This window comes from Saccopteryx bilineata, chromosome 4, assembly GCF_036850765.1.
Source record: "Saccopteryx bilineata isolate mSacBil1 chromosome 4, mSacBil1_pri_phased_curated, whole genome shotgun sequence".
NCBI classification, from domain to species: Eukaryota; Metazoa; Chordata; class Mammalia; order Chiroptera; family Emballonuridae; genus Saccopteryx; species Saccopteryx bilineata.
Genome location: NC_089493.1, coordinates 272,965,501 through 272,993,356, shown reverse-complemented (window position 1 = coordinate 272,993,356; position 27,856 = coordinate 272,965,501). Strand labels below are relative to the sequence as shown.

The 27,856-nt window shown below is 41.2% G+C and overlaps 2 protein-coding genes across 3 annotated transcripts in view; both read left to right on the top strand.

The window, feature by feature from the left end:
* The window catches only part of ZNF713 (zinc finger protein 713), a 39,917-nt gene extending 23,571 nt beyond the window's left edge, over positions 1-16,346 (top strand). For both annotated transcript variants that reach the window (XM_066278172.1, XM_066278173.1), the window contains exons 3-5: positions 5,986-6,112; positions 7,104-7,196; positions 15,108-16,346. In XM_066278172.1, coding sequence (XP_066134269.1) covers positions 5,986-6,112; positions 7,104-7,196; positions 15,108-16,174 — 1,287 coding nt within the window. In that variant the 3' untranslated portion in view covers positions 16,175-16,346. The remainder of the gene's footprint in view (positions 1-5,985; positions 6,113-7,103; positions 7,197-15,107) is intronic.
* Positions 16,347-21,724: 5,378 nt separating this feature from the next.
* Positions 21,725-24,790, top strand: MRPS17 (mitochondrial ribosomal protein S17). Its single transcript, XM_066278171.1, has 3 exons — positions 21,725-21,803; positions 22,470-22,610; positions 24,354-24,790. The coding sequence occupies exons 2-3, from the start codon at positions 22,488-22,490 to the stop codon at positions 24,621-24,623; spliced, it is 393 nt and encodes a 130-aa protein (XP_066134268.1). The 5' UTR covers positions 21,725-21,803; positions 22,470-22,487; the 3' UTR covers positions 24,624-24,790.
* Positions 24,791-27,856: the final 3,066 nt, after the last annotated feature.

Here is a 27,856-nt window from a genome sequence, read left to right as displayed (position 1 = left end):
AACAACTAAGGTGTCGCAATGAAAAACTGATGATTGATGCTTCTCATCTCTCTCCGTTCTTGTCTGTCTGTCCCTATCTATCCCTCTCTTGACTCTCGCTCTCTGTTTAAAAAAAAAAAAAAGAAATGTGTATTGTACAAATAAGATGCTGTAAATGTACATTAGGGAATCAGGGAAGAAGTCTCTGGGGAAACAAAATTTAAGGTGAGATGTGAAGGATATGTAGAAATAGGAAGTGGCATGTGCTAAACATCATGTTGTAAAAAGCATGGGCATATCTGAGAGATTAAAAGAAGGCCAGTGTGGTTGGAGAGGAGGGAGGGAGAGAATGACTAGAGGTAAGCTTAGAGAAGCATCCAGGAGCTAGGTATGCGGGGCCTTCAGCCATGAATAGTTTGGGTTTTATTCTAAATACAGTGAAAAGCCTTTGAGGAAATTTAAGCAGGGTAGTATAATATGATAAGTAACTGAATTCCACCTAAAAAAACCCACCTGGTGAATGCTATGAAATAAATGAACTTGTGAGAGGCAAGAAAGGAAAGGGGAGAGAACTACCGAGGAAGTGTGCAGTATTCTAGATGACAGAAAATGGTAGCTTAAAACTAGAAGATGGAGAAAAATGGGTGGGTGTGAGAGCTTTGCTTTGGGAAACATGGATTAGCAAGAATGGTAAAGATGAAGGAAAAAAAAGAAAAGATGATTCAAAAAATAAATGTTGCCCAGGAAATGGCAGGGTAATGGTAAATCAAATCGTGTCATTCCTGCTCAAAACATGTGGCTCCCATCTCACTACAGAGTAAGAGCCAAAGTCCTTGTGATGGCCCAAATAAGTCCCAGAGTCTAGAACCTGGATTTTATCTAGAACTCTGATTTTATCAGTTACCTTCCTCTCTTGCTCATTCCAGTCTAGCCGCCCTGGCCTCATTCTTCTTCCTTGAGTATGCCATACACACTATTGCCTTTAAGTCTTTCCTCAAATGTCACCCCTTCAGTGACATCTGAACTATAGTTTTTTAATTGTTTAGATGATATGATGTCTTTCTGCTATTAACTGTAAAAAAAAGTTAAAAGCAAGCTTTGTTTTATGCATGTTTTTATATCTATCTTGAAAGATGGCAGAAATACAGATATTAACTGTTGTTTCAAAATATTTTACCTGGATTACTCAGAGCTCTGAGGACTCTTAGCACAACTCTGAGACATCCTAACCTCCCTATACTTTTAATACATATAGTTACATATAGAAATGGATATGGAGTTGTGCATGTACATGCACACATGTGTATGTGTGTTCATGTATACATACAACATTATATACATACCTCTGTCTTCCAGATACAACCACCAAGATGGTCTAGGAGCAATGTCACTCCAGTAGCATTTAATATACCTTGTACCCAGATTGTGGTTCCTAAATACCATTCTACATTAAAAGGAAGTGCTCGTAGCCACTTGTAGTTGACCAACAGAGCAGAACATGACATATCGTAACCTTGTAGAGCTCTGGTTGATGAGCCAGTCAGTATTTGACCATTAAAGGGAGCCAGGGATCCTTGGAGAAATGGCTAATTCCAGGTTTGGGGCAGAAAAGCACAAGATGAACTTTTAAAGAACATTTTTCTGTCCCCAAAAGTAAAGAAGCACTCAAAAAATGATAGGGACCTGCCAAAGAACACAGAATTAAGTTTGAAGTGCCTACTACTGGCTAAATATAGGATAATCTTAGCATTAAAATAAATTGATAGTAAATAATTATAATTTATTAAATAAAATAAATAAATAAATCCAATATAAATTAATGAATTAATGAGAAGGGAAACATCACAGTAGAAAGCCAACTAATAATATACAAAGAATGATGGAATTAGAAAAACACCATTTAGCCTGACTAGGCAGTGGCACAGTGGACAGAGCATTGGCCTGGAATGCTGAGGACCCAGGTCCAAAACCCCAAGGTAGGCCCTGGCTGGTTGACTCGGTGGTAGAGCGTCGGCCTGGCATGCAGAAGTCCCGGATTCTATTCCGGCCAGGGCACACAGGAGAGGCGCCCATCTGCTTCTCCACCCCTCCCCCTCTCCTTCCTCTCTGTCTCTCTCTTCCCCTCCTGCAGCGAGGCTCCATTGGAGCAAGGATGGCCCGGGCACTGGGGATGGCTCCTTGGCCTCTGCCCCAGGCGCTAGAGTGGCTCTGGTCACAACATAGCGATGCCCCGAGGGGCAGAGCGTCACCCCCTGGTGGGCGTGCCTGGTGGATCTGGGTCGGGCGCATGCGGGAGTCTGTCTGACTGTCTATCCCTGTTTCCAGCTTCAGAAAAATACAAAAGACAAACAAACAAACAAAAAAAAAACCCAAGGTCACCAGTTTGAGCATGGGCTCATCTGGCTTGAGTGCAGGCTCACCAGCTTGAAAGCGGGGTCACCGGCCTGAGCATGAAATCATAAACATGATTGATGGTTTGAGCAAGAGGTCACTGGCTTTGCTGGAGCCCCCCCAGTCAAGGCACGTATGAGAAAGCAATCAGTGAACAATTAAAGTGCCACAACTGAGTTGATGCTTCTCATCCTTTCCCCTTCCTGTCTGTCATTCTCACTCTCTTACTAAAAAAAAGAAAAAGAAAAGCACCATTTAGCAACCATTATAATTACCACTGTTTCAGGCAAGAATTATCAGTGGATGCTAACACTAGTGGATAAAAGTTTGAGGAGCAAGATATTTAGAGTATCAAAGTATCTTCTACAGAAGATATTTATTACAGGATAAAATAGTAAATTTCTAGTGAAAATTACTGGTAGGTAACTACCTTAACAAAATTATCAAAGTTAACAATGCCAGGAATGAATTGGTCAACAATGTGTACCTCCCGATATGATTTCACTGAGAAAAACCCGGCATCCCCTTTGCTACCATTCCTGCCAAAAGTGCTTATTCTCAAGATAACCAGCCTGCACTTTTTAAAATGTCAATGTTATGAAATACAAAGAAAGGCTTAGAAACTGTTACAGATTAAAGCAGACAAAAGATACAAGACAACCAAATGGGGTGTATGATCTTGAATTTTCTTTTGTTATAAAAGACAATTATTAGGACATGTTTGTGGAATCTGAATAATTATAGTTTTGACAACAGTACTGTATCAGTGTTAATATCCTGAGTTTGATTACTGTACTGTTCTTATGTAAGAGAAATCCTTGTTTATTTAGGAATAAATACCAAATTTTTCAGGCATAGAGAGATATCATGTCTGCAACTTAAAATGGTCCAGAAAAATAGGAGAGAGAGAGAAGGGAGAGGAGAGAGAAGAATTTCTTTTTTTTTTCTTTTTTTTTCTTTTTTGTATTTTTCTGAAGTTGGAAACGGGGAGGCAGTCAGACAGACTTCCACATGTGCCCGACCGGGATCCATCCGGCATGCCCACCAGGGGGCAATGCTCTGCCCCTCTGGGGCATCGCTCTGTTGCAACCAGAGCCATTCTAGTGCCTGAAGCAGAGGCCATAGAGCCATCCTCAGCTCCCGGGCCAATTTTGCTCCAATGGAGCCTTGGCTGCGGGAGGGGAAGAGAGAGACAGAGAGGAAGGAGAGGGGGAGGGGTAGAGAAGCAGATGGGCGCTTCTTCTGTGTGCCCTGGCCAGGAATCGAACCCGGGACTCCTGCACGCCAGGCCAACATTCTACCACTGAGCCAACTGGCCAGGGCAGAATTTCTTTTATTACTCTGGCAACTTTTCTTTAAGTCTGAAATTATGTCAACATTTTTTAAGTTTAAAAATAATAATGAGGACTGACCAGGCAGTGGCACAGTAGATAGAGTATCAGCCTAGGATGCTTGAGGACCCAGGTTCAAAACCCGAAGGTCACCAGCTTGAGCAAGGGGTTACCAGCTCTGCTTGAAGCCCCTGGTCAAGGCACATATGAGAAGCAATCAGTAAACAACTAAAGTGATGCAAATGTGAGTTGATGCTTCTCATCTCTGTCCCTTCCTGTCTGTCTCTCTCATGCCAATAAAAATAAAGAAAGAAATAATGTAAACTACAATTCATAATTTTTCTCACCCTGGTGCTTAAGAAGCATGAGGAAAGTTGAAAGGAAATTAGAAATACAAATCACAAAAGGGAAGATATTACAGAAGCAGAAAAGACATCTTTGTGGTATAATGGAAAGAGCATAGGCTTGAGAATGAGATGTCAGATGAACCTGCTGTTTACTAGCTCTAGGTCCTTAGATAAGTTAACTTCTTCCAGCCGTGGTGACTCATCTCTAAATTGCCTACATCATTGAATTATAATATCAATATATTTTAGAAAGAGATGTTATCAAAGCATGAAAATTAATTTAAATAAAATGTCAATACTATACTAAAATACTGAATTTTAACTTATGAGAAAGAACACTTATTTGGAACACCACACTCTACTTATTCTGAAGAATTGAGAAGTTATTGTACCCATGAAGTGGGTTGTATTTGGGGAAGGAGGGATTATGTAGTAAAAGAGGTGGGGGAAGTATATATATTGGTTGTGTGTCTGTGTCTGGATGTCTGGATCTCCTAGAGCAAAAGGGTTGTTTAAGAAGCATTGATAATGGAGAAAATATAGAGGTTACCCTTTGGTATTTGAAATTTCTACCTGGAACAAGACAGTTTTTTTTACTCATCTCAACATGCACCATATACCTTCTATTCTTAACCTATTTGTCCTTGTTGCTTTCATTTTTTTTTAATCCACTGAGGGTCCTGGCCGGTTGGCTCAGTGGTAGAGCATCTGCCTGGCAGTGTGTGGAAGTCCTGGGTTCGGTTCCCAGTCAGGGCACACAGGAAAAATGCCCATCTGCTTCTCCATACCTCCCCCTCTCACTTCTCTCACTCTCTCTTCTCGTCTTCTTCTGCAGCCATGGCTCCGTTAGAGCTAGTTGGCCCCAGGTGCTGAGGATGGCTCCATGGCTTCTACCTCAGGTGCTAAAAAATGGCTGTAACAGAGCAGGGGCCCCAAATGGGCAGAGCATTGCTACCTAGTGAATTTGCCAGGTAGATCCTGGTTGGAGCACAAGCAGGAGTCTATCTCTGCCTCCCCTCCTCTCACTAAAATTAAAAAAAAAAATTTTTTAACTCACTAAAATATCCTCGCTCCTCTTCTGTCCATAGCTTAAAACCCTGATGTACTGTGTAAGATACACCAACTTGATACCTATTTTCACTGTTTCAACATATCCTGAATTCTGTCACTTCTGAAATCTTATACCATGAATTTCCTTTATCTTCTTTGTTTGGATGATATGAGATTCTGTCCCCTGCAACAGATTATAAAAAGCTTTAAGTCATTTCATGCATGTTTTTCTATGTCTTAGAAGATGATAGAAAGAACAACTGATTGTTGTTTCAAAAATTTTAACCTGGTTTACTCAGAGCCCTAAAGACTTCAGCACAATGGTTTAGACCAGTGTTTTTCAACCACTAATCTGCCAGAAATTTCTTGCTAGTCCACGAGAGAGCTAATCACTCTGATGTTGTATGAAGATTAGAGACCCAATGACCTTAGCTGAATTCGCTTATGCTCAGGGTGATTGCCACTTATCAGCCTGTATCATCTTTGAAAATACTATAGAGGTTGTTTTCAATAACTTTGGAACTTGTAGGCTCATTCAAACACCTTTTGCACCGTGGAGAGCATTTACAAATCATGCGCAATAGACAAAACGCATTCAGACAAACTTTAGTATTCAGTGCATCACACATGTGGAGTTCAGAAAGCAAGCACCAGCTTATATCGTGCTGCACTGTTACACGTGATAAGATAAAACTTTACTCGTTGCGTTATCCTATTTCCACCCACTAGGTCACCAGGCCCCAAGTATGTAAAACAGTTGAAAACCACTGGCTTAGACATTCTAACCTTTGTCTACTGCTGTACCTTTATCCCTTCCCCTAAGGGCCCCAGTTAAAAAAAAAAAAAAAAAGGTTTCTGGCTGAGCAAGGATGTACTTGATGTTTCAGGAGTCACTGACATTCCAGGACGTGGCTGTGGACTTCACCAGAGAGGAGTGGGACCAGCTCTACCCTGCTCAGAAGAGCCTCTACCGAGATGTGATGCTGGAAAACTACAGGAATCTGGTCGCACTGGGTAAGGATGGTGTCCTTGTAAAACTGGGAACCATTCTGCAGGGGATTCCTGAAACTATGGATAGTACTGAACCCTACGTACACTGCTCTTCCTGTTCATACATTCCTGTGATAAAGATTAATGCCTTTTCCATCTTAGCTAAGCATTTATCACACACTCTGGCCATAACACTGGTGGTTTGAGGTGCCACAGCAAAACTAGCATGAATTTCTTTTCTTTTTTTTTACCATTTCATAGATAGACGTGTTCTTATCATAAATCTAAACAACCTCAGCATACTTTTTTTTTCTTTCCTTATTAAGTTAACAACTTTCAACTTTTTACTTAAAGGAAGGACGTATGGCTTCTCTTTGGCGTATCTGAATTGCCAGCATCACTACTCTTGTGCTTTTGGACCATTATTAAGTAAATTCATTGTTACCTGTGCCAAGACAATTGATCTGATAACCAAGATGGCTACCAGGTGACTAGCTGGCTAGAGTATCAACAGCACTGATATGCTGGAGAGAGGGATGAGTCTCGTCCTGGGTGGGATAGAGCGGGATGGCCCACGATTTTATCACATTACTCAGAATGGCCTACATTTAAAACCTGTGAATTGTTTGTTTCTGGAATTTTTGATTTAATAGTTTTGGACTGCAGTTGATTGTGGGTAACTGAAACTGCAGAAAGTGAAACTATGGATGGGGTGGGGGGAACTACTGTATTTTCTCAAGTATGAAAACCTCCAAAGCTTTTGTGAATCTGGGTCAGGCCAGCAGAGAAGAGTGCTGATTACTTTCACAGACAGAGCCCTCGTTTGCTGCTCTTTCTGCCCAGGGAAAGTCTGGCCTTGGTTGAGTTTGAGGCGGGTGGCTTCACCTTGCTGACTCTGCAGCCTCGCCTTTCCAGAACCGGAAGCCCTGCAAGACTAAAAGGGTTGGAAATGAGTTCTGAGAGAAATGGTTTTGTTTCCAGTGTAAACTTCTAAGACATATTTTCCCATGAGTAGGGCATCAACTTTATAAGCCAGAGGTGATCGCTCAGTTGGAGCAAGAAGAGCAGTGGCTGATGGGAGGAGACAGCCCACTGGGTACTCATCCAGGTGAGAAGCAAGCATTTGCTACTGAGTGAAGGGAAATAGTCACTTGTGAAACACTCAACTGAGTGTAAGCCAAATATCTCTCTGAGATTTAAAGAATACTGAAGACTTTTTAAAAATCTAGTTCATATTTAACTTTTTCCCAAAGGGGAAATGAATTTCTTATTTTTTTCTGATTTAATAGATAATATATGCTTATTATTTAAAAGTTTATACAATAAAAAAGTTATTTTGAAGATATTAGTTTGTCCATAAACACGTTGATGCTGCAAATCTCTACTTCGCCTTTTCTATTTTTTATTCACACATTCTCTCTTGGTATTCTTTAAATATTTCTTTTCTATATCAGAAATCCTCTGTCATTTTTACCTACTTTCCCTTTTTCCTTTTTCCTTTCATTACCAAACTCCTCAAACTTGCCTGCAACCCACAGCCCTGGTCCTGATTCTCATGCTCACTGTGGGGATATATCCTCCTGGTGTTACTAAAATTGTTTTCTTGGAGATTACCACTAACCTCCAGTCAAATCCAGTAGCTAAAAAACCAATTATTATCTCCTATGATTATGTATTTGACTGTATTGACTTCACTTTTTTGAAATTTTCTTCCACCCTAGCTTGTGATACACGTTCTTCTTGCCTTTTCAGCCTCTCTCCTGTGTCCTTACCTGCTCCTGTACCTCCTCTCCCTCCTTACTCTTCTGAAGGTGTGTATTCCTGTGGCCTTGGTGTTCCTTTCTGTAGTGAGATGCTTTTAACTAGCCTGCTATGTCAGTTTCCCTCATTTCTATATTTCTAGTCTAAGTATTTCACCCATATTCTCTTTCCAGGTTTTAGATTATATTTTTGTTTATGAATGTCACGCTGTTATTTTAATCAAGTACTGTATTTCAAAACCTGGATCTGTTAACTTCATACTGTCTTCTTTAAAAATCCCACTAAATGTGAGACTTCTTGACCAAAGAAAAAAATCTCCATAGTTCCCTATTGTTAGCATAAGGCCAGCAGTGCTCTGCCTGGGTTATATTAGCAGGTAGTTGACTGCTCCACATGTGCTATATTCTACTCTGCTTCATTAAGCCAAGCCAGCCAGCCCCATCTCTGTCTCACTTCCCACTCTGATCGTTTGTTCTGGCACCTTGTTTCTTTTTATTTTCTATTGCTTTTTAGAGGGGGGGGGGAGAGAAAGTATAAGAGGAGGGAGAAGCTGAAATCAACAACTCGTAGTAGTTGCTTCCTGTATATGCCTTGACAAGGCAAGCCCAGGATTTTGAACCAGCGACTTCAGCATTCTGGGTCAATGCTTTATCCACTGTACCACCACAGGTCAGGCAGGTACCTTGTTTCATAATTGGACTTGATTTTGTTTCATTCAAACTTCTGCATTTTCTTTTATATATATATATATATTTTATTATTATTATTATTATTATTATTCAGTGAGAAGAGGGGAGGCAGAGACAGACTCCCACATGCGCCCCAACCAGGATCCAATGAGAAAGCCCATCTGGGCATTGCTCCATTGCTCAGCAACTGAGCTCTTCTTAGCACCTGAGGTAGAGGCCATGGAGCCATCCTCAGTGTCTGGAGCCAACTTGCTCCAATCAAGCCATGGCTGCAGAAGGAAGGGAAGGAGAGGGTGGGGAGGAGGGGTGAAGAAGCAGATAGGCACTTCTCCTTTGTGTCCTGACTGGAAATTGAACCTGGGATATCCACACGCTGGGCCGACATTCTACCACTGAGCCAACAGGCCAGGGCCAAATGTCTGCATTTTCAATTCAATTTTTACTTAGCTGTCCTTGATTTTAGTGCTCTAGGTTATCTTAGACAGGAAACTTTGTTCCTGTTTCAGCCTCACCAAACCTGATAATTGGCTTGATCAGTGCTGGCATTCCATGGGAAGAGGCTGATAATTAAAACATTTTGTCAAGAACCTCTAGGCCCTGGCCGGTTGGCTCAGTGGTAGAGCGTCAGCCTGGCGTGCAAGAGTCCCAGGTTTGGTTCCCGGCCAGGGCACACAGGAGAAGTGCCCATCTGCTTCTCCACCCCTCCCCCTCTCCTTCCTCTCTGTCTCTCTCTTCCCCTCCCGTAGCTGAGGCTCCACTGGAGCAAAGTTGGCGTAGGTGCTGGGGATGGCTCCGTGGCCTCTGCCTCAGGTGCTAGAATGGCTCTGGTTGCAACAGAGCAACGCCCCAGATGGGCAGAGCATCGCCCCCTGGTGGGCGTGCCGGGTGGATCCCGGTCGGGTGCATGTGGGAGTCTGTCTGACTGCCTCCCCATTTCCAACTTCAGAAAAATAAAAAAAAATTAAAAAAAAGAACCTCTAACACTTTCCCTGACAACAGTGAGTGACGTTATTTCTGTGAACCTCCACACTCTGGATCCCGGGGAATAGGAAACTAAAAGAAAGAAAATTAAAAACTCCCTTCTCAGGTGGATTGCCAGGGTAGGCAACTACCATGGGTACATATGCTGCCTTGTGGAGGAACCACCCTGTCTCCCATATGTTCCTACTCACAGACAACCCTCAACTAGAGAAAGTAATTGCTAACTTAAGAAAATGTCCAGACATCATTATGCATCTTTATGTGGATACCCAAGGCTCTTGGTTCATAGATCAGCTTGATCACATCCTCCATGTCAGGGACAGGCAGGCTAGCAGTCTCCTCCAAGGAGACTACTTGCATTGTTGCATTATCCTGTGAGACACAATCAGTGGTTCCTCTGATGAGAATGTGGTAAAACACTCCTGTGGACCAAGGGCAGATAGAATGATCTGGCTTTTGTGACCTAATTCTGATGTACTCTCTGGGGTATTGCTTACCTCATTGTTACTGCCATCTGCTGATGTCTGATTATCTAGAAATCTCCTCCTAGCTAAGATGAGACCTGGAAAGTGGCCAGTGGATTTAGCAACAAAAAGATTATTAATTACATTAACAAGAGAAACGACAGGGGAGTTATTAGAAGAACACTCAATATGTACATACAAAATGCTCTTACAAGAAGCTAGAATGAGAAGGGGGACAATAAGGATATTTGCTAGAATAAAAGGGTAATGTCAAAAGGGGATTGGTCTAAGTAGGAATGATTTTTGCTTGTTTATAACGCTGAAAGGAAGGAGTCAGTAGAGGGGGTAAGTAGGATATGGATAAAATGCTGGATCACATTTCTAGAAGAAAGGGGAGGAGGATTGGAGGTAGTGAGATTAGGATGATTTTGTAAAGAAATAAGTTTGTTTGTGGCAGATTGGGGGAGTTCACACCTGGTGATTTTTTTTTTTTTTTTTTACAAAGTAGGAGGCAAGGTTCTGTGATGAAATTGGGAGATCAAGTAGAGATCTTGAGGAGCACTTACTGTAGCTTACTAAGGTCAATGGATGCCGATTAAAGAATAGTAAAAGGACCACTGAGCAGCCTTGGGACCCAAATGAGATTTTTTCCTATACATGTGGTTTCCAATTTCCTTGGCAGTGGTCAGCAAACTCATTAGTCAACAGAGCCAAATATCAACAGTTCAACGACTGAAATTTCTTTTGAGAGCCAAATTTTTTAAACTTAAACTATATAGGTAGGTACATTCCTTATCAAGGTAGCACCCGCATGTGGTGTTTTGTGGAAGAGCCACACTCAAGGGGCCAAAGAGCTGCATGTGGCTCGCGAGCCACGGTTTGCTGACCAGGGCCCTTGTGTATGCGCTTTCCCCTGTTATGTTCAACACTGGAACAGACCTGTAGGGCCTAAATTGAGGGCCTGTTTGACTAGTGGAAGTAAAGGAGACCAACTGAAAGAGAATTTAATTCAAATGATTTGACATAGAGTCCAAAAAGTCTGAAGAGGACTGAAAACTGGAAGGCACCAAAAAAGTCAAAGAAATGTAGGTCTAGGTGAGGTCAGAAAGCAAGTATTGTAGAATGTGAATAAGGGCATGAGTCCACTCATTGGGCACGCAGGTGTGACATTAAGCTTGAGATTTCCTAAATGGAGCAAAGTTTAGAGTATAACTGTGGAGCCAAGTAAGTAGACTGTTGAAGTAAATGCATGAACTATCACCAGTTAGAAAGTAAAACGGAAAAGAAGAGCTTCGTTCAATGGCAATTAAGAACGAAAACATCTAGAAATAAACGTTCAACAAGAAATGTGCAACACATGCTTGACGCAAATCTTAAGACAGTTCAAACAGACATAAAAATAAACTTGACTAAATGGACATACCAGGATATCAGTGTCTCTGCATGTAGTGTAACCCCATAAAAATTACCTACAAGATTTTGGAAGGATTTAGATAAGCTCATTCTAAAGTTCACATGAAATACAAAAATAATCAAGAAAACTCTGAAAGGAAGAACAGAAAGGGGGATTATCCCTACAGATATTGTACCATAAAATTTCGTGAATTAAAACAAGTCAGACCAACTGAATAAAACAGAAAATCCAAAAATAGACTCATATACATGCACTTTAGTTTATGACATATATGATGTGATATATGATATGTTAATGTGATGTCGTATGTTATAACAATATATATGACATGACATGATATGATAAATATAATTATTTCAAAGTAGGAGGGAAAGGTAGAGATCTTAATAAATACTATTGAAACAACTGGTATTAAAAATGTAGACCTTGGCCCTGGCTGGTTGGCTCAGTGGTAGAGCATCAGCCTGGCGTGCAGGAGTCCCAGGTTCGATTCCCGGCCAGGGCACACAGGAGAAGCGCCCATCTGCTTCTCCACCCTTCCCCCTCTCCTTCCTCTCTGTCTCTCTCTTTCCCTCCCGCAGCCAAGGCTCCATTGGAGCAAAAAGTTGGCCCGGGCGCTGAGGATGGCTCCATGGCCTCTGCCTCAGGCACTAGAATGGCTCTGGTTGCAACAGAGCAATGCCCCAGATGGGCAGAGCATCGCCCCCTGTTGGGCATGCCAGGTGGATCCCAGTCGGGCGCATGCGGGAGTCTGTCTGACTGCCTCCCCGTTTCCAACTTCAGAAAAATACAAAAAAAAAAAGTAAACCTTTCTACCCTGCAGTTTTTTATGACACCCAAAAACTCAATATGTATGCATTTTGATATTTATTGATGAAATATCCCTGAAAAAGTATTAGAGCAGAAATTGTTCTTTTCTCCATTTTATAAGTATTTATTTTAAATAAATAAAAACTAGCCACTTAAAAATATATAGACCTTTTACTAAATAGTGGGACAGAGATAAAATTGGATCTATAGCTTACCCATTAAACCAAGATAAATTCTAAAAGTATCAGAGACTTTAAATGTCAAACATGAAATCCAAAGAGACCTGGAAGAAAGCACAAGAGAAATATTTTGTAACCTTAAAATTGGGAAGTCTTTTCTGACTATGGTTCACAATTTGGAAGCCATTACAAAAAAAAATTATACATTCAATACACACAAATCCCAAATTCTGTATGGAATAGAGTAAGAAGCCAAGTAAAAAGATAAACAACAGTGGGAAAACTATTTGAGCAGCATCTCTACATGCTCCCATATGCATGGCTTGATCAGTATCCTCCTCATTTAGGGGCAGTTGCAGTTATATCTACTAACATGGGGGCTTAGGTTAGGTGAGAACCTGGGGCAAGCAGGTTAGAGTTTGTTCTTCAAAACAGCTTTGAAGCCCAAGATAATCGTCTCAATCTGGAGCCCAGACCCTATACCCTGGCATCCAACTGGGATGTAGACAGGCAGCCCTGTGATTGAAGGTCTGATGTGTCTTCAGGGCATCCACAGTAAGGGAGCAGTCCACACACAGTCCCTCCTCCTGGATCACTAGGTAGCAAGTCCGCCAACCAGCAGTAAGAGTTTCCACATCATAAACTGTATAAATGTCTAACCACTACTACGCTGTGCCCCTGAAACTAATATAGAAATATTGAATGTCAACTGTAACTGAAAGTATTTTTTAATATGAAGTTGGAAAGACTATCTAAAGACATGGAAAATATTCTAGATATAATATCAATGGAAAAATATGGTTGGCAAGTAAATTTGTTTTTGTAAAATATGTAAATATATTAATACATATATTATCATAATGAAAAAGGAACATATTATCATAATTTTAAAAGGGGAGTTTTTGCTTTTCTCTCACAGAGGTAAGCTATATAAAGAAGGAAATCAACAACAGTGGCCATGAGCATGTTGGTCAGGTTGCCATGTTTCCTGGGCTAACCAAAAGTTCTGGAGGTTAGGCCTTGGGGAATTGAATCCCCTGACCTCTACTCCTAGGCAGTAGGAGCCTGGAGCACCACACTTACCTGTCATGCAAGGAGCTAGGTCCACAGCCTATAGACATTGCTTCCAAGAGAATGTGACAGATAGTTTTAAGAGCCAGCCAATCATTCCAAACATTTTAAAGCCAAATTTCCTGGGCAGACAAAAGCTTTGGGGCCAAAAACAAAGTAGTCTAGTTGATAATTTGGTTGAAATGATAAATTTTATTTTTATTTTTTGTATTTTTCTGAAGCTGGAAACGGGGAGAGACAGTCAGACAGACTCCCTCATGCGCCCGACTGGGATCCACCCAGCACGCCCACCAGGGGCGACGCTCTGCCCACCAGGAGGCGATGCTCTGCCCCTCCGGAGCGTCGCTCTTTTGCGACCAGAGCCACTTTAGTGCCTGGGGCAGAGGCCAAGGAGCCATCCCCAGCACCCGGACCATCTTTGCTCCAATGGAGCCTTGGCTGCAGGAGGGGAAGAGAGAGAGACAGAGAGGAAGGAGGGGGGTGGAGAAGCAAATGGGCGCTTCTCCTATGTGTCCTGGCCGGGAATCGAACCCGGGTCCCCCGCACGCCAGGCCGATGCTCTACCGCTGAGCCAACCGGCCAGGGCCAAATTTGTTTAAAATGAATCTTCTAAATCACTATTTTACCAACATATAAATTTTATCCCTGAGTAAGTTCTGTTTATTTATCTTGTGTGCCTCTTTAAGCATATTGATCTGTTTTTTACAATTTTCTGACTTGGACTTTTTTTCTTAAAATTTCTATTTCATGTGCAATCAACAAACTATTTTGCTGTGATGTTTGTGATAACAGTAAGTTCAATATAATCTAAATGTGAACATATTAAAACAACTTTGTGCCCTGGCAGGTGGTTCAGTGGATAAAGCATTGACCTGACACACCAGAGGTCACGGGTTCAACCCCTGGTAAAGGCACGTGGGAGAACCAGTCAATGAGTACACAACTAAAGTAGTCAACTAAGTGGAACGAGTTGAAGCTTCTCTCTCTCTCTCCCCCTTCCACATTATTTGAATTTATTACTATAGTAAAGTATTAGTTTTATCATTTTAGACAAAAGACTAAAGACAGGAAGAAATACTTTTTAAATAAACAAATGCTGTCTTACAAAAGAATAATCCACAGCTAAGACCTATATTCACTACATACAGGCTTCCCTCTAATATCGCCCATCTCTGAGATATCAGACCTTTCTCTGATATTTCTTATTCTCCTTTCCACTTCCTTTCAACTGATGCTCCTGGATGATCTCTTCTTTCCATGATTACACACGTTTTAAAATTTCCCCCTGCTCACTGCTTCTTGTCTTTTTATAGACTTTCTGCTTGTGAATGGCCACATTTAAAAACTTTTCAATGCCACAAATGCCTTGTTTGCATTATTTTCTGTTTCATTTGGTAATTCATCATGCAACAATTATTTTCAAAACAGAGAATGCTGCAAAATATCTGTATGTTCTGAACTTCTTTTTCTGTCATTAGAAATAAATACAATGCTGCAAACTTCCACTTAGTGTTTTTATAAGTCTAGTACCAGACAGCACACAGTTATTACAATATTACTGACTATATGCCCTATGCTATACTTTATATCCCTGTGACTATTTTGTAACTACCAATTTGTACTTCTTAATTTGTTCTGAATTTCTTTTAGATGGGGAAAATAGACCTGAAGTCAAAAAATCATCTCCAAACCAGAATATTCCAGATGACAGTCAAACCCATGACATGATAATAGAGAGACTAACAGGAGACAGCTTTTGGTACTCCATTCTAGGAGGACTCTGGGATTTTGATTACCAGTTAGAATTTAACCAAGAAAACCAGCAAATACATTTAGGACAAGTATCTTTCTCCCAAAAGAAGATCACACAGGAGAGAAACCTTGAATGTAATAGATTTGGGGAAAATTATAAAATGAACTCAAATCTTATTAGGCATCAGAGAATTTCTTCTATTAAAATACCCCTTAATTCAGACACACAAGGAAATAGCAACAAACATCATTCAGAATTGATTTACTATCAGGGAAACTATGTAAGAGGGAATACTTATGAATATAAAGAAGAGTGTGGGAAAATCTTCAATCAACATATTCTTCTTACGAATCATATTCATCCTGAAGAGAAACCCAGTGAACGTAGGAATGCCTTCAGCCACAGCTCATCTTTTACCCAATCTCAGATAGTCCTTACAGGAGAGAAGCCCTACAAGTGTGATGAATGTGAGAAAAGATTCAGCCAGAGGATACATCTTGTTCAACATCAGCGAATTCATACGGGAGAAAAACCGTTTGTATGCAATGAGTGTGGGAAAGCCTTTCGTCAGCATTCATCCTTTACTCAGCATCTGAGGATTCATACTGGAGAGAAGCCCTACAAATGTAATCAGTGTGGTAAAGCCTTTAGCCGTATCACATCCCTTACCGAACATCATAGACTTCATACTGGAGAGAAACCTTATGAATGTAGTTTCTGTGGGAAGGCCTTTAGCCAGAGGACGCATCTTAATCAGCATGAGAGGACTCATACAGGAGAGAAGCCCTATAAATGTAATGAATGTGAGAAAGCCTTTAGCCAGAGTGCACACCTTAATCAACATAGGAAAATCCATACTCGGGAGAAATTATGTGAATATAATAAATGTGAGAAAGTTTTAAGCCACAGTCCTTCAATTACTCAGCAGCACATAATTCATGGGGGAAATCAGATGAATATATAAATGTAGGAAATTTTTTGTCAGACCGTTCCATCCCATTCAGTATCAGATTATTCATGGTGGATAGAAAGTTTATAAACAAACATGTAATGCATAGAAATCAAATAAATTTAGACCTTAACCTAGTAGCATTCTGTATTCACAGGAGAAGTTATAAATAGTGAAAATAATTCATTTTATAAACAAGATTATATTAGGAATCATGTTCCAAATTGGATATAAAACTTTTTTTAATGACCAGAAATTCTGTACACAATAACCTGTGATTTTTCATTTGTAATTTTTATGATAGAGTTTTTAATTATATAAACATTGATTAATCAAAGCAATGATATAGTGCAACTAGTCGCATAACTTGAAATAAACATAAAAGAGCAATATTTCTTAAACTTCAATCATTTGTATGCTTCCTTTGTAGTTTTTACCATATCTAGTGTTTACTTAATATTTTTCTTTAAAGGGACTCAATTTTTCACCTCTTTCTAGGAAATATTATGAAAATTCAGTTTTATATGCTAATTATATTTGTTCTAATATCCTTTAAACTAAATATATAACTTGAAATTTAAAATATTCATTGATGTACCACCTAAATTTTATGTACCATTATTTGAAAAGCAATGTGATAGCATGTGGCAATATTGTTATTGTATTTTTAGCAATCCTTTCATTATTCTTATCAAACAAGTTCTAGCATCACTTTAAAAAGAGTCTCACGGCCCTGGCCTGTTGGCTCAGCGGTAGAGTGTCCGCCTGGCGTGCGGGGGACCGGGGTTCGATTCCCGGCCAGGGCACATAGGAGAAGCGTCCATTTGCTTCTCCACCCCCCCCCCCTTCCTCTCTGTCTCTCTCTTCCCCTCCCGCAGCCAAGGCTCCATTGGAGCAAAGATGGCCCGGGCGCTGGGGATGGCTCCTTGGCCTCTGCCCCAGGTGCTAGAGTGGCTCTGGTTTTGGCAGAGCGATGCCCTGGAGGCACAGAGCATCACCCCCTGGTGGGCAGAGCTTCGCCCCTGGTGGGCATGCCGGGTAGGTCCCGGTCGGGCGCATGCGGGAGTCTGTCTAACTGTCTCTCCCCGTTTCCAGCTTCAGAAAAAAATAAAATAAAAAGAGTCTCAGAGGAGACTGAGGATCATGTTGATGAAATTTGAAAAGTGATTCTGAGAAGTCTACATTTTTATCATGTTGTTCTAGTTTTAAATTTCCCTATAGCAAACATAAACTTTTAAATTAAAATAGTTGTTTCTTCTATATTTTCATGTTTGAATAGAGAGAAGGGTATTTTTTGTTTGGTTGGTTGATGAGTTGGTTTTTTGTTGTTGTTTTTAAAATAATGAGCAGGACATTTTAATCCCTATGCCTCCTAGCACCACTGTGGAGGACAAGAAGTAGCCGACTGTACCACAGGGTGAGTTGCAGAACAAAGTTGAGTCTGAAACCAGGAAAGAGTCTTAGTGTCTTTTTTAAAAAATATTTTTTATTTATTCATTTTAGAGAGGGGAGAGAGGGAGGGAGAGGGAGAGAGAGAGAGAGAGAGAGAGAGAAAAGGGGAGGAGCAGAAAGCATCAACACCTATATGTGCCTTGACCAGGCAAGCCCAGGGTTTTGAACCGGCGACCTCAGCGTTTTCAGGTTGACACTTTATCCACTGGTCAGGCCTTAGTGTCTTACATAAACAACTAAGTAAGTACTGCTAACTGGCTTAATAATCCACTTTATTATTTATTGAGATATGTTTATGTAACACCTTTTTCCAAAAAAGAGTTTAGGTGATTTAATTTTATTTTTATGATTACAGCCTTGTTTGACAAAAATTATATTTTTTTTCCTTTTTTTTATTTTTTTTTTAATTTTTCTAAAGTGAGAAGTGGGGAGGCAGGGAGACAGACTCCCGCATGTGTCCGATCAGAATCCACCCTGGATGCCCACTAGGGGGTGATGCTCTGCCCATCTGGGACATTGCTCCATTGCAACCAGAACCATTCTAGCTCCTGAGGCGGAGGTCATGGAGCCATCCTCAGCATCCGGGCCAACCTTGCTCCAGTGGAGCCTTGGCTGCAGGAGGAGAGGAGAGAGAGAAAGAGAGAGAAAGGAGAAGTGGAGAAACAGATGAGCACCTCTCCTGTGTGCCCTGGTTGGGAATCAAACCTGGGTCTTCCACATGCTGGGCCAATGCTCTACCACTGAGCCAACCGGCCAGGGCCAAGAGAAATCACATTTTAATGTTCCGAAGAATTATAAAGATAAACTGTCATAAGCCATAAAGAGCAGAAACTGTGAGGCTGCTTGAGTTTCTTGGCTTTTCATTTTTCTCACGGTCTTCACAGGCATGGCCAAAGCCATGAGGCTAAAGAGGGAATAGTTTCTTTCTTTTCTTACCTTTCTTCTAACGTATCTCCCAGCTCAAGACTTCCTTCTGAAGGGCTAGATTTTATAGTTATTGAGCCAAAACTGAAATGATTTAAAGACTTTTAAATATTAAAACACTAAAAGCCAAGAAATTTAAGAGAGAGCTTGCTTGATCATAAGTTAAACTTTTCCAAGTACATTTATGTCCCACACGTCAGTGGATGTGAAATATTTAATAAAGCTCTGAGTTGCAGTGGCCAGGTGGTGCCTAATTAGAATTTTGTGTTCAAATATCATTGCAATGGCGGTCCATTTTCAGGGTAGATCACTTCTGAAAGTATCTCTTCACCAAAAGGAACTACATTTAACATTCATTTGCCAGAAGGAGGCAGAGTATAGGGCAGTCAGATTTCAGGAAGAGAAAGAGTGGGTCAAGGTGAAGTCTAACAGCAAAGGTATGTATTAAAGAATTAATGATTAATTACAAATGCTAAAAGCTTTGATCAAAGTTTAATTTTGCAACCAGAAAAAAAAACACCTGACTATTCCACAGAGAGTACTAAGGGCTCTAATACAAGGCAGTTTCCTCAGGATAGGTAAAAAACACAATAGTTTGGGATTTTTAGACGAGTATCAGCAGGATTTGGACAATCCCAGAAAAGAAGTGTCTAGACTAAACCAGACCACTGTTGGCCAAGGATTTTTACCAATTCCCAATTCTTCATAAATAGGAAGGATACATTAGAGGCCTTAGGGTCATAAATGATTATGTTTATGTTAATTGTACAGTAAACCAAGTTATTCTGGTGTGAATTCATTCTCATGTTGTCCTTTGTCCTCTTCAAAATGTTCCAAGTTACAGAGTAAAGTATAAATGTGTATTAATTACATCAAAATACTAGTGCTCAGACTAGGGGAGCCAAAGTAGTAGTACTCATTCAAAAACCTTCTGTTATGACATTGCTGTCTAGGAGGGCAAGACATTACTATTTTACTATACCAGTTCATTTAGTCCATCCACCCAGCTGTTATTACCCTTCTTTTATGAAAAGAGATCCTTAAGCCTAGACATAATAATAAATGACTTATTTATTATTCAGGGTCTCTCAGACTGAAATGTCACTTGAACATGGGTTGTCTTCCTTCTAATCCAGGAGATAGAAACAGTGCCTAGAACAGTGTTTTAGAACACTCTGAAAACCTTTGATAGAAATACATACAGTTAATAAAATGAAAGATTGCTGCTCAACACCAAAATGTGTGTGACTATTTCTCAGAACACCAGAGTATTCAAGGAGTATTGTGTTGATAGATTCTCTTACATACTAAGGGTATGTGTGCTTGGAGAAAAGCATTATTGTTTGTATTTGATTAATGTTTAATATATTAATTTAGGAAGCCAATTGACATTCTTTAAGTAACCAACATTCCTTTCCCCATTCCAATTTTTCATATGTTCTTAGACTTAGGTTGTTCTACCATGTACCACATATATATATATATGATTTTCTACTTGATTATATATATATATATATACACACACACACACACACATATATATACACATATATATGTATATATATATATACCTACCTACCTCAGGTTTTAGTAATCTTATTGATCCCAAAATAAAAATATTGTCTCAGACAAATTAAGTTGCAATTTATGGACAAGCAATCCATAAAACCTAGTTGCATGGACCAAATAACTTTCTTTGGTCTCCTATTATAGCAAAGTATCACTTATGGGACATTTTAAGACCTTCCTTTTTATATGGATTTAAAATTTTTGACACTTGGAACATTTCCCAAACCATCAGGCCCATTGTCCTGTCATTTTGGTGTCATTTCTTGGCAAGCATTATTTAAAGCTTTTACATGCCTCATTAGTATAATTAATAAGGCCATATAGCTCCTTCCTGAAGAATGCAATTTTTGTTGTTTTCCTTTATAGAACATTTAGCTACTTCTTCATTTTGCAACACACTGTTGAGTCCTTTTTCTACTTGATTATTGTATATGACTGTTAGTGCAGATTAAGTGTTGAACGAATTTTCTACTTTGTCTAAGGGACTATCCGGTTCTTTCTATTTCTTGACATGGCTCAATATTTTGAAGGATTATTTGGCTTGCCCAGCATTCTATGTTTATTCCTAACTGATTACACTGGAATATGTATCCAGCTGAGCCAGTGACCCCTTGCTCAAGCCAGCGACCTTGGGCTTCAAGCCAGCAACCTTCCAGCATAAGCCAGCGACCATGGGGTCATGTCTATGATCCCACGCTCAAGCCAGTGACCCGGCACTCAAGTTGGTGAGTTTGAGCTCAAGAGTGCAAGGCGGCGCTTAAGCCTTCAACCTCCAGGTTTTCAACCAGGCAGACACTCTATCCAGTGCTCCACCTCTTGGTCAGGCAATATATTTGTTTCTTTACTCACCTGTCTCTACTAGGCTGTGGGCATTTTGAGAGTGCGGGTCTCCTCTGATTCATTTTTTTGTCCTCAGTGCCTAGCATAGAGTCTGAGAATAAGTTTTCCATGTATGTTTGCTAAGAAAGAAATGGGTGTCAGGCAGACTGACGTATGGATGAATACTATTCCCAGCCTTCACTGACAGTTGTTAAAATATTTCAGTAATCAAAGACAATTGACCACATCCGTATGTCCGCCCCTAAATTGTCTGTGCTGGTAGCCTATTGTTTTCCGTTCCTTTTAGCAATTCCCAAAAAAGAACCTAACACATTCCCAGATTTCCCTGAGAAGGATCAGTAAGCAGCCTGCTCATTGCCCATTAAACTCCTTCACATTTGGCAGTATATATGTACCCACAACAGACTTCCCACCATCTCCCAGATATTAAGAAATAACATCTGAAATCATAAAAAGCTATGTAAGTTTATGTTAAAAGCAGCTGTGGGGGTCGAAATGCATAAGTATTTAAGCCTCAGCATTTAGGTGAGTCCCTCGTTTCAGTATTTGATAAGGTAATGACGTTCCTTTGGTTGGAAGGTCTTGTCCCATGCCTGGGAGCTCAGCGGAAGAAGAAACCAAACGGAGTATCAAAAGTAACCGCAGGAAGGCCCTTCGACGTACACCCAGGGTGATTCACGATCCGCGGCTTACTTTAAGGGGGTGGGCGGAGTCTTGCCTTTAACCCCGCCCAGAACCGAAGACAACCTGCGGCCAATAAGAGGGGCGGCCCGAGGCGGAGCGACCTGCGTGCGGCATGACGCAACCACGCTCCATCCGGCTCTCCGCGGGTCGCACGCTAGGACTTAGGAGCACGGAGGTGAGTTTCGGCCGCGAGCTGCAGATGCTGGGGTGTATTCAGGTGTCCCAGCGGTGCCCCTTGAAAGTCCTCTAAGCGAGTGGAGTGGCCTGGCCTCGGGGTTGTCAATCGGAGCGGAGGGATCAGTCACCCCCGACCTTCCCCTGGCCGAATGCGATGTACTCAGTATTAACTGACTGATGTCGAAAGCAGCCCTAAGGGGAGGTCTCCTTCATGGGGAGGACAGCCCTGCCGCTCCGCCTAGGCCTCGCGTGCCACGAATAGCCAGCGGGATGGGAAAAAATAAGGGACACCAGTGAAGGCCAGTGTTATTCGCGTTATTGAGAGTCTCAGAACACTTCTGTGAATATGCCCTATTGTCATTCCCATTTTGCAGAGGGAGAAACTTAGGGGTTACATTTTAAGGTTTCCTATACAAATGTTGACTTGAAACCTATGGACTCGTATTGATCAATGTCACCCTGTTAAATTTAATTTTCTAAATAAAATTTTAAGGTTTGCAAGCAGTGTAAAGATGGGAGGTTGGGTAAATGAGGGCATCTCTATAAAGTGGTGATTCCAGACGGCCAACAAATGCTGTTTCTGAACTTGGGCATTTCTAGTGACAAAATTCATTTAGTAAATAATAGCCACCAGAATATTGAACTTTGAAATTTGTCTTTCAAGTGACCAAAACCACCTGAAATGTCAGTACCTCGTTCATCTGTCCATGCCAAATGGATTGTGGGAAAAGTGATTGGAACAGCAATGCAAAAAACTGCTAAAGTGAGAGTAACCAGGCTAGTTCTGGATCCCTATTTATTAAAGGTGAGAAATATCCCTGTTTTCAGTTGGCACTGATAAATCACCAACACATTTTCGTTTCTGAGCAAAAAAAAACCCCAAACCGCTCCTCTGTTAGTAAAAATGCATTGAGCATCTGCAGCAGACTAGGTACTGGGTTGGTTGTGGGTGTGACAAAGTGAATTATTCCTGGTCTGTACTCACATCTAGAGACACATAGAGTTTATTTCAATTCAGTCTGGTAAGTGCTGCAGTTTTTTATGTGCAATGTACTGTGGGAGCAGAGAGCATTCTTCCTAGGTTGTTGAAGGAGCATATCCCCAGTTAAGAGACATTTGAGCTGAACCTCAGAAAGGATTTTATCCAGAGGACCAGATTGGGGGGGGGGATAGTTATTCTGGCCATGAAGAATGGTTTGTGGAAGTTCTTTAGCCATGAGAAGGTATGACATTCTATAGCAGCGGTTCTCAACCTGTAGGTTGCGACCCCAGTGGGGTCGCCTAAAGCCATCGGAAAATACACAATGCATATCAGGTATTTACATTCTGAATCATAACTGTAGCAAAATTACAGTTATGAAGTAGCCACCAAAATTATGTTTTGGTTTGGGGTCACCGCAACATGAGGAACTGTATTGCCGGGTCATGGCATTAGAAAGGTTGAGAACCACTGTTCTACAGGAACAGCAGGTATTTTGGTAAGAGCGAGCCCGGATTTGGGCACTAAGTAGGCACTGTTGAATGAGTGCAAGAACAGGCAGAGCTAGACTGTGTAAGGTCTTTTATGTTGTATTTTGGATTTCATCCTATAAGCAAAGGAGAGACAGATTTGGAGGTGGGTAGAGATGAGGACTGGAGGTAAGGAAATAGGTAAGGAGGCTATTGCAAGAGTCTAGAATGGAAATGATAAGGACCTCAACAGTCCTTGGAGCAATGGGGATGTCGTGGGGAAAGTATATTTCAGACAGGACAGAGTCCTTGACCTATTAGATATGTAAGGGATGGAGGAGGAAGTGCCAACTATGTTTCTGCATTCAAGGTTGGGCACATAGGTTGATAGAAATGCCAGTTGTTATTTGGAATCAAAAAACATAGGAGCAAACTGAAAAGTGATGGCATGACCAGTGACCTTAACATCAGAATCTTCAGTTTGAATACTGACTCTGTTGTTTACTAGGTGTCCACATTACTAACCTCCCTGAGCCTGTTTTCTCACTTGTAAGTGGGGATACCTGGTGTGGTTGTCTGGAGGAATAGCCGATTCTAGTTTTCTGTGGCTTTTATGCAATATTCTGAAGCCAGGCATGAAGCTAAGTGCTTTCTGTATATTATAATGTTTAATTATCTTGGTATCTTTAGAGGTGAAGGTATTAGAGCCTCATTTTATGGTAGAAAATAACCTGAGGTTAGAGTTAAGTGATTTGTACTAAATCACATAGCTAGTGGTGACACTAGCGTGTTTATGGGCTGGAGAGAAGGCGCCACTGGAAGAAAGAATTTAAATAGTGCAGAGAAGGATGGTAATTAATAGAGCAAGGTTACTGAAGATAATAGACTGGGAACTTGGGAACATAATCATTTCTGGAAAAGTCATTGCTATTTTCCAAAAATCAAGCAGTTAATTTTTGTGTTGGAAGCCTCCTTAAGTATGTTGTCTTTTTACCCCCCAAGTCCCAGCTTGTTTTCTGTGCATTACCTTTTCAGCTTCTGTACTGCATTGCCAGGTCCCAGATGGGAACTGCTGATTTGTTCCTCCTTCTCTCAACAGTATTTTAATAAACGAAAAACCTACTTTGCTCATGATGCTCTTCAGCAGTGCACGGTTGGGGATATTGTGCTTCTCAAAGCTTTACCTGTTCCACGAACAAAACATGTGAAACATGAGCTGGCTGAGATCGTTTTCAAAGTTGGACGAGTCGTAGATCCAGTGACTGGAAGACCCTGTGCAGGAACTTCCTACCTGGAGAGTCCAGTTAGTTTGGAAACCACCCATCTAACCAAAAATCTGGAAGAACTCAGTATCTCTTCAGAACCGTGAAGGAGGATTAGAAAAAAACAAGCCAAAGGGAAAGCTTTGTAAGTTTGCTTTATGGAAAAAGAAATTTTTCTAAATTTCATCACTAATTGATCAGTTTCTTTCCTGGTATTTATGAAATAGCTAAAAGTAAATGAATAAAGGATTTGTTATAATTTTCCAGAAAGGTTTATGATCATGTTTTAAATTTCCTTTCCTGTTACACTAAATGTACCTAGCAATCTGCTACATTTTTAAAGCTCACTGTTTTAGATGTGTGTGTGTGTGTGTGTGTGTGTGTGTGTGTGTGTGTATTTTCATTTAAAAGACTCTTGAGTTTATTTTAGAACCTTTATTTTGGGAGAAGAAATTCTTTTGATATCATAAACAGATAAGATCATTAAATAAATGGTTTTGATGGAATATATTCAATATTGAAATTTTTCTCTGATTTAATGAGTTCTAAACAAATAATGAACATGCTTGGGGTCAGACTATGTGAGATTTAAGTCTGTATTAATAAGAATATTGACAAGTAGAAAATAAAGGCTAAAACTTGTGTTTTGTTTTGTTTGTTTTTTTTACAGAGACAGAGAGTGAGTCAGAGAGAGGGATAGATAGGGACAGACAGGAACGGAGAGAGATGAGAAGCATCAATCATTAGTTTTTCATTGCGTGTTGCAGCACCTTAGTTGTTCATTGATTGCTTTCTCATATGTGCCTTGACCATGGGCAGGCCTTCAGCAGACTGAGTAGCCCCTTGCTGGAGCCAGCAACCTTGGGTTCAAGCTGGTGGACTTTTGCTCAAACCAGATGAGCCCGCGCTCAAGCTGGTGACCTCAGAGTCTCGAACCTGGGTCCTCTGCATCCCAGTCCGACGCTTTATCCACTGCGCCACCGCCTGGTCAGGCTAAATTTTTTAATCCTGTACCCTAGGCCAGTGTTTTTCAATTGCTTGTCTGCCAGAAATTTTAACCACCCTGATTATTATCTTCATACAACATCAGGGTGGTTAACTCCTTTACCGACTAGTACAGGTCCATGGGCCAGTAGTTGAAAAGGACTGGCTAGGCTATATTGAATAGGAATGAGTTCTTAAAATCTGATACATTGATGAAGTTTTAGAACTTCACACATGAGCATTTGAATTGAAGAGTTAATAAATTGTGATCATTTAAATTTTGACTTGTGCTTGACCTGGCAGTGGCGCAGTAGATAGAGTGTTGGACTGAGACGCAGAGGACCCAGGTTCGAAACCCTGAGGTCGCCAGCTTGAGCATGGGCTCATCTGATTTGAGCAAGGCTCACCACCAGTTTGAGCCCCAGGTCACTGGCTTGAGTAAGGGGTCACTCGCTCTGCTGTAGCCCCCCCCCCATCAAGGCACATATGAGAAAGCAATCAATGAACAACTAAGGTGCCACAACAAAAAATTGATGCTTCTCATCTCTCTCCCCTCCTGTCTGTCTGTCCCTATCTGTCCCTCTATCTGGCTCTGTCTCTCTCTCTCACACACACACACACACACACACACACATACACACAAATTTGACTTGAACAATGTATTTCAGTTTTCTGGCTCCTAGAAAGAGATTTGGAGCATTTTTTTTTAACTGAGAGGAGGGGAGACAGACAGACTCCAGCATGTACCCCACCAAGATCCACCCAGCAAACCCCCTATGGGGGTGCTCTGCCCATTTGGGCCATTGCCCAACAGCCAAACTATTTTTTGCACCTGAGGCCAGGTTCTACCACCTCAATGCAGGGGGCCAATTCCCTTGAGCCAGTTGAGCCACTGGCTGTTGGAGGGGAAGAGAGAAGGTGGAGGGGGGGAGGTGGAGAAGCAGATGGTCACTTCTGTGGGCCCTGATCAGGAATCAAACCTGGGACATCCATATGCTGGTTTGATGCTCTATCACTGAACCAACCAGCCAGATTTTTTTTTTTAAGTGAGAGGAGGAGAGATAGTGAGATAGATTCCTGCATGTACCCAACCAGGATCCATCTGGCAACCCCTGCCTGGAGCCAATGCTTGAATCAGCCAAGCTATTTTTAGCACCTAAGGCTAATGCACTGGAACCAACCAAGCTATCCTCAGCGCCTGGGGTCCATGCTTGAATCAGTTGAGCCACTGGCTGTGGGAGGGGAAAAGGGAGAGAAGGAGGGGGAGAAAATCTGGTCACTTCTCCTTTGTGCCCTGACTAGGAACCGATCCCGGGATGTCCATATACCAGGCTGATGCTCTACTCACTGAACAAACCAGCCAGGGCCGAATTGGAGCATATTTCAACCTCAACTAATATGTGTATTATACAAACACAGGGTTTCAACAATGACTGCAAGTACTGCCCACCCTCTCAGGGCACATACTCTAGTAGGGGAGGTATATACATCGATGCCTTTATGGGCAAACAAAGAAGCACATGGGTAGAGAGAAATTAGAGTAACTTTCCAGAAGAAATGAGATGGTGCATAGGAACTGAATCTTAAAGGAAGAGTCTCCAGGCTAACAGATGAGGGGTGTGAAAAGGGCATTCCAGGCGGAGAGAATGGAGTATAAAGTCCTCATAGTATGAGAGAAAGGAACATAACCAGGGGTTTCTGGAAGCCAGCAAGGATTGCTGGAACATTTTGCACAAGGGTGGGAATCAGGCACAGAAGTAGTAGTTATGCTCTAAGTGGTTATTTTTTAAAAGAATGATATAATTAGATTCACATTTTGATAAAAGTAGTAGCATCAGTGTCGAGAATGAACTGGAAGGGGAAAGATTAGAGGTAGGGAGACTGATCTGGTCCTAAGACCTAAACTGAATTGGGCAGGGAAGATGAAAAGAGGTTTGATAGATGATGTTTCAAAGTAGAACCCTCAGTGCTTGGTACAAGGGAGGGTGAGTAAAAGGGAAGCATTTCACACTGTCCGGATGGGTGGGGCTATGTGGTACCAGTTATCCTGGAAGGGACAGGACACCTTTCCAAGTCATCTCTAAACACTGAAATATTTTAAATGTTCACGTATACAAAGATGATGCTTCAGGAAAATGCTCCATATTATATTCTAAGGCATCGAGTAACCTAAGCCACACACCTGTAAAATAAGAATACCCCTGCCCAATAAAAAACACTGGGTTAATGGAACTCCAAAACAAAACGAGAGTGGAGTGGTGGGGGGGGGGGGGCAGAATGGGTGGCCGAATGCTAAATAACACAAAAGCAAGTTAAGCAAAGAAATGTCTATGAAGTTTAAATTTCAGGAAAATAG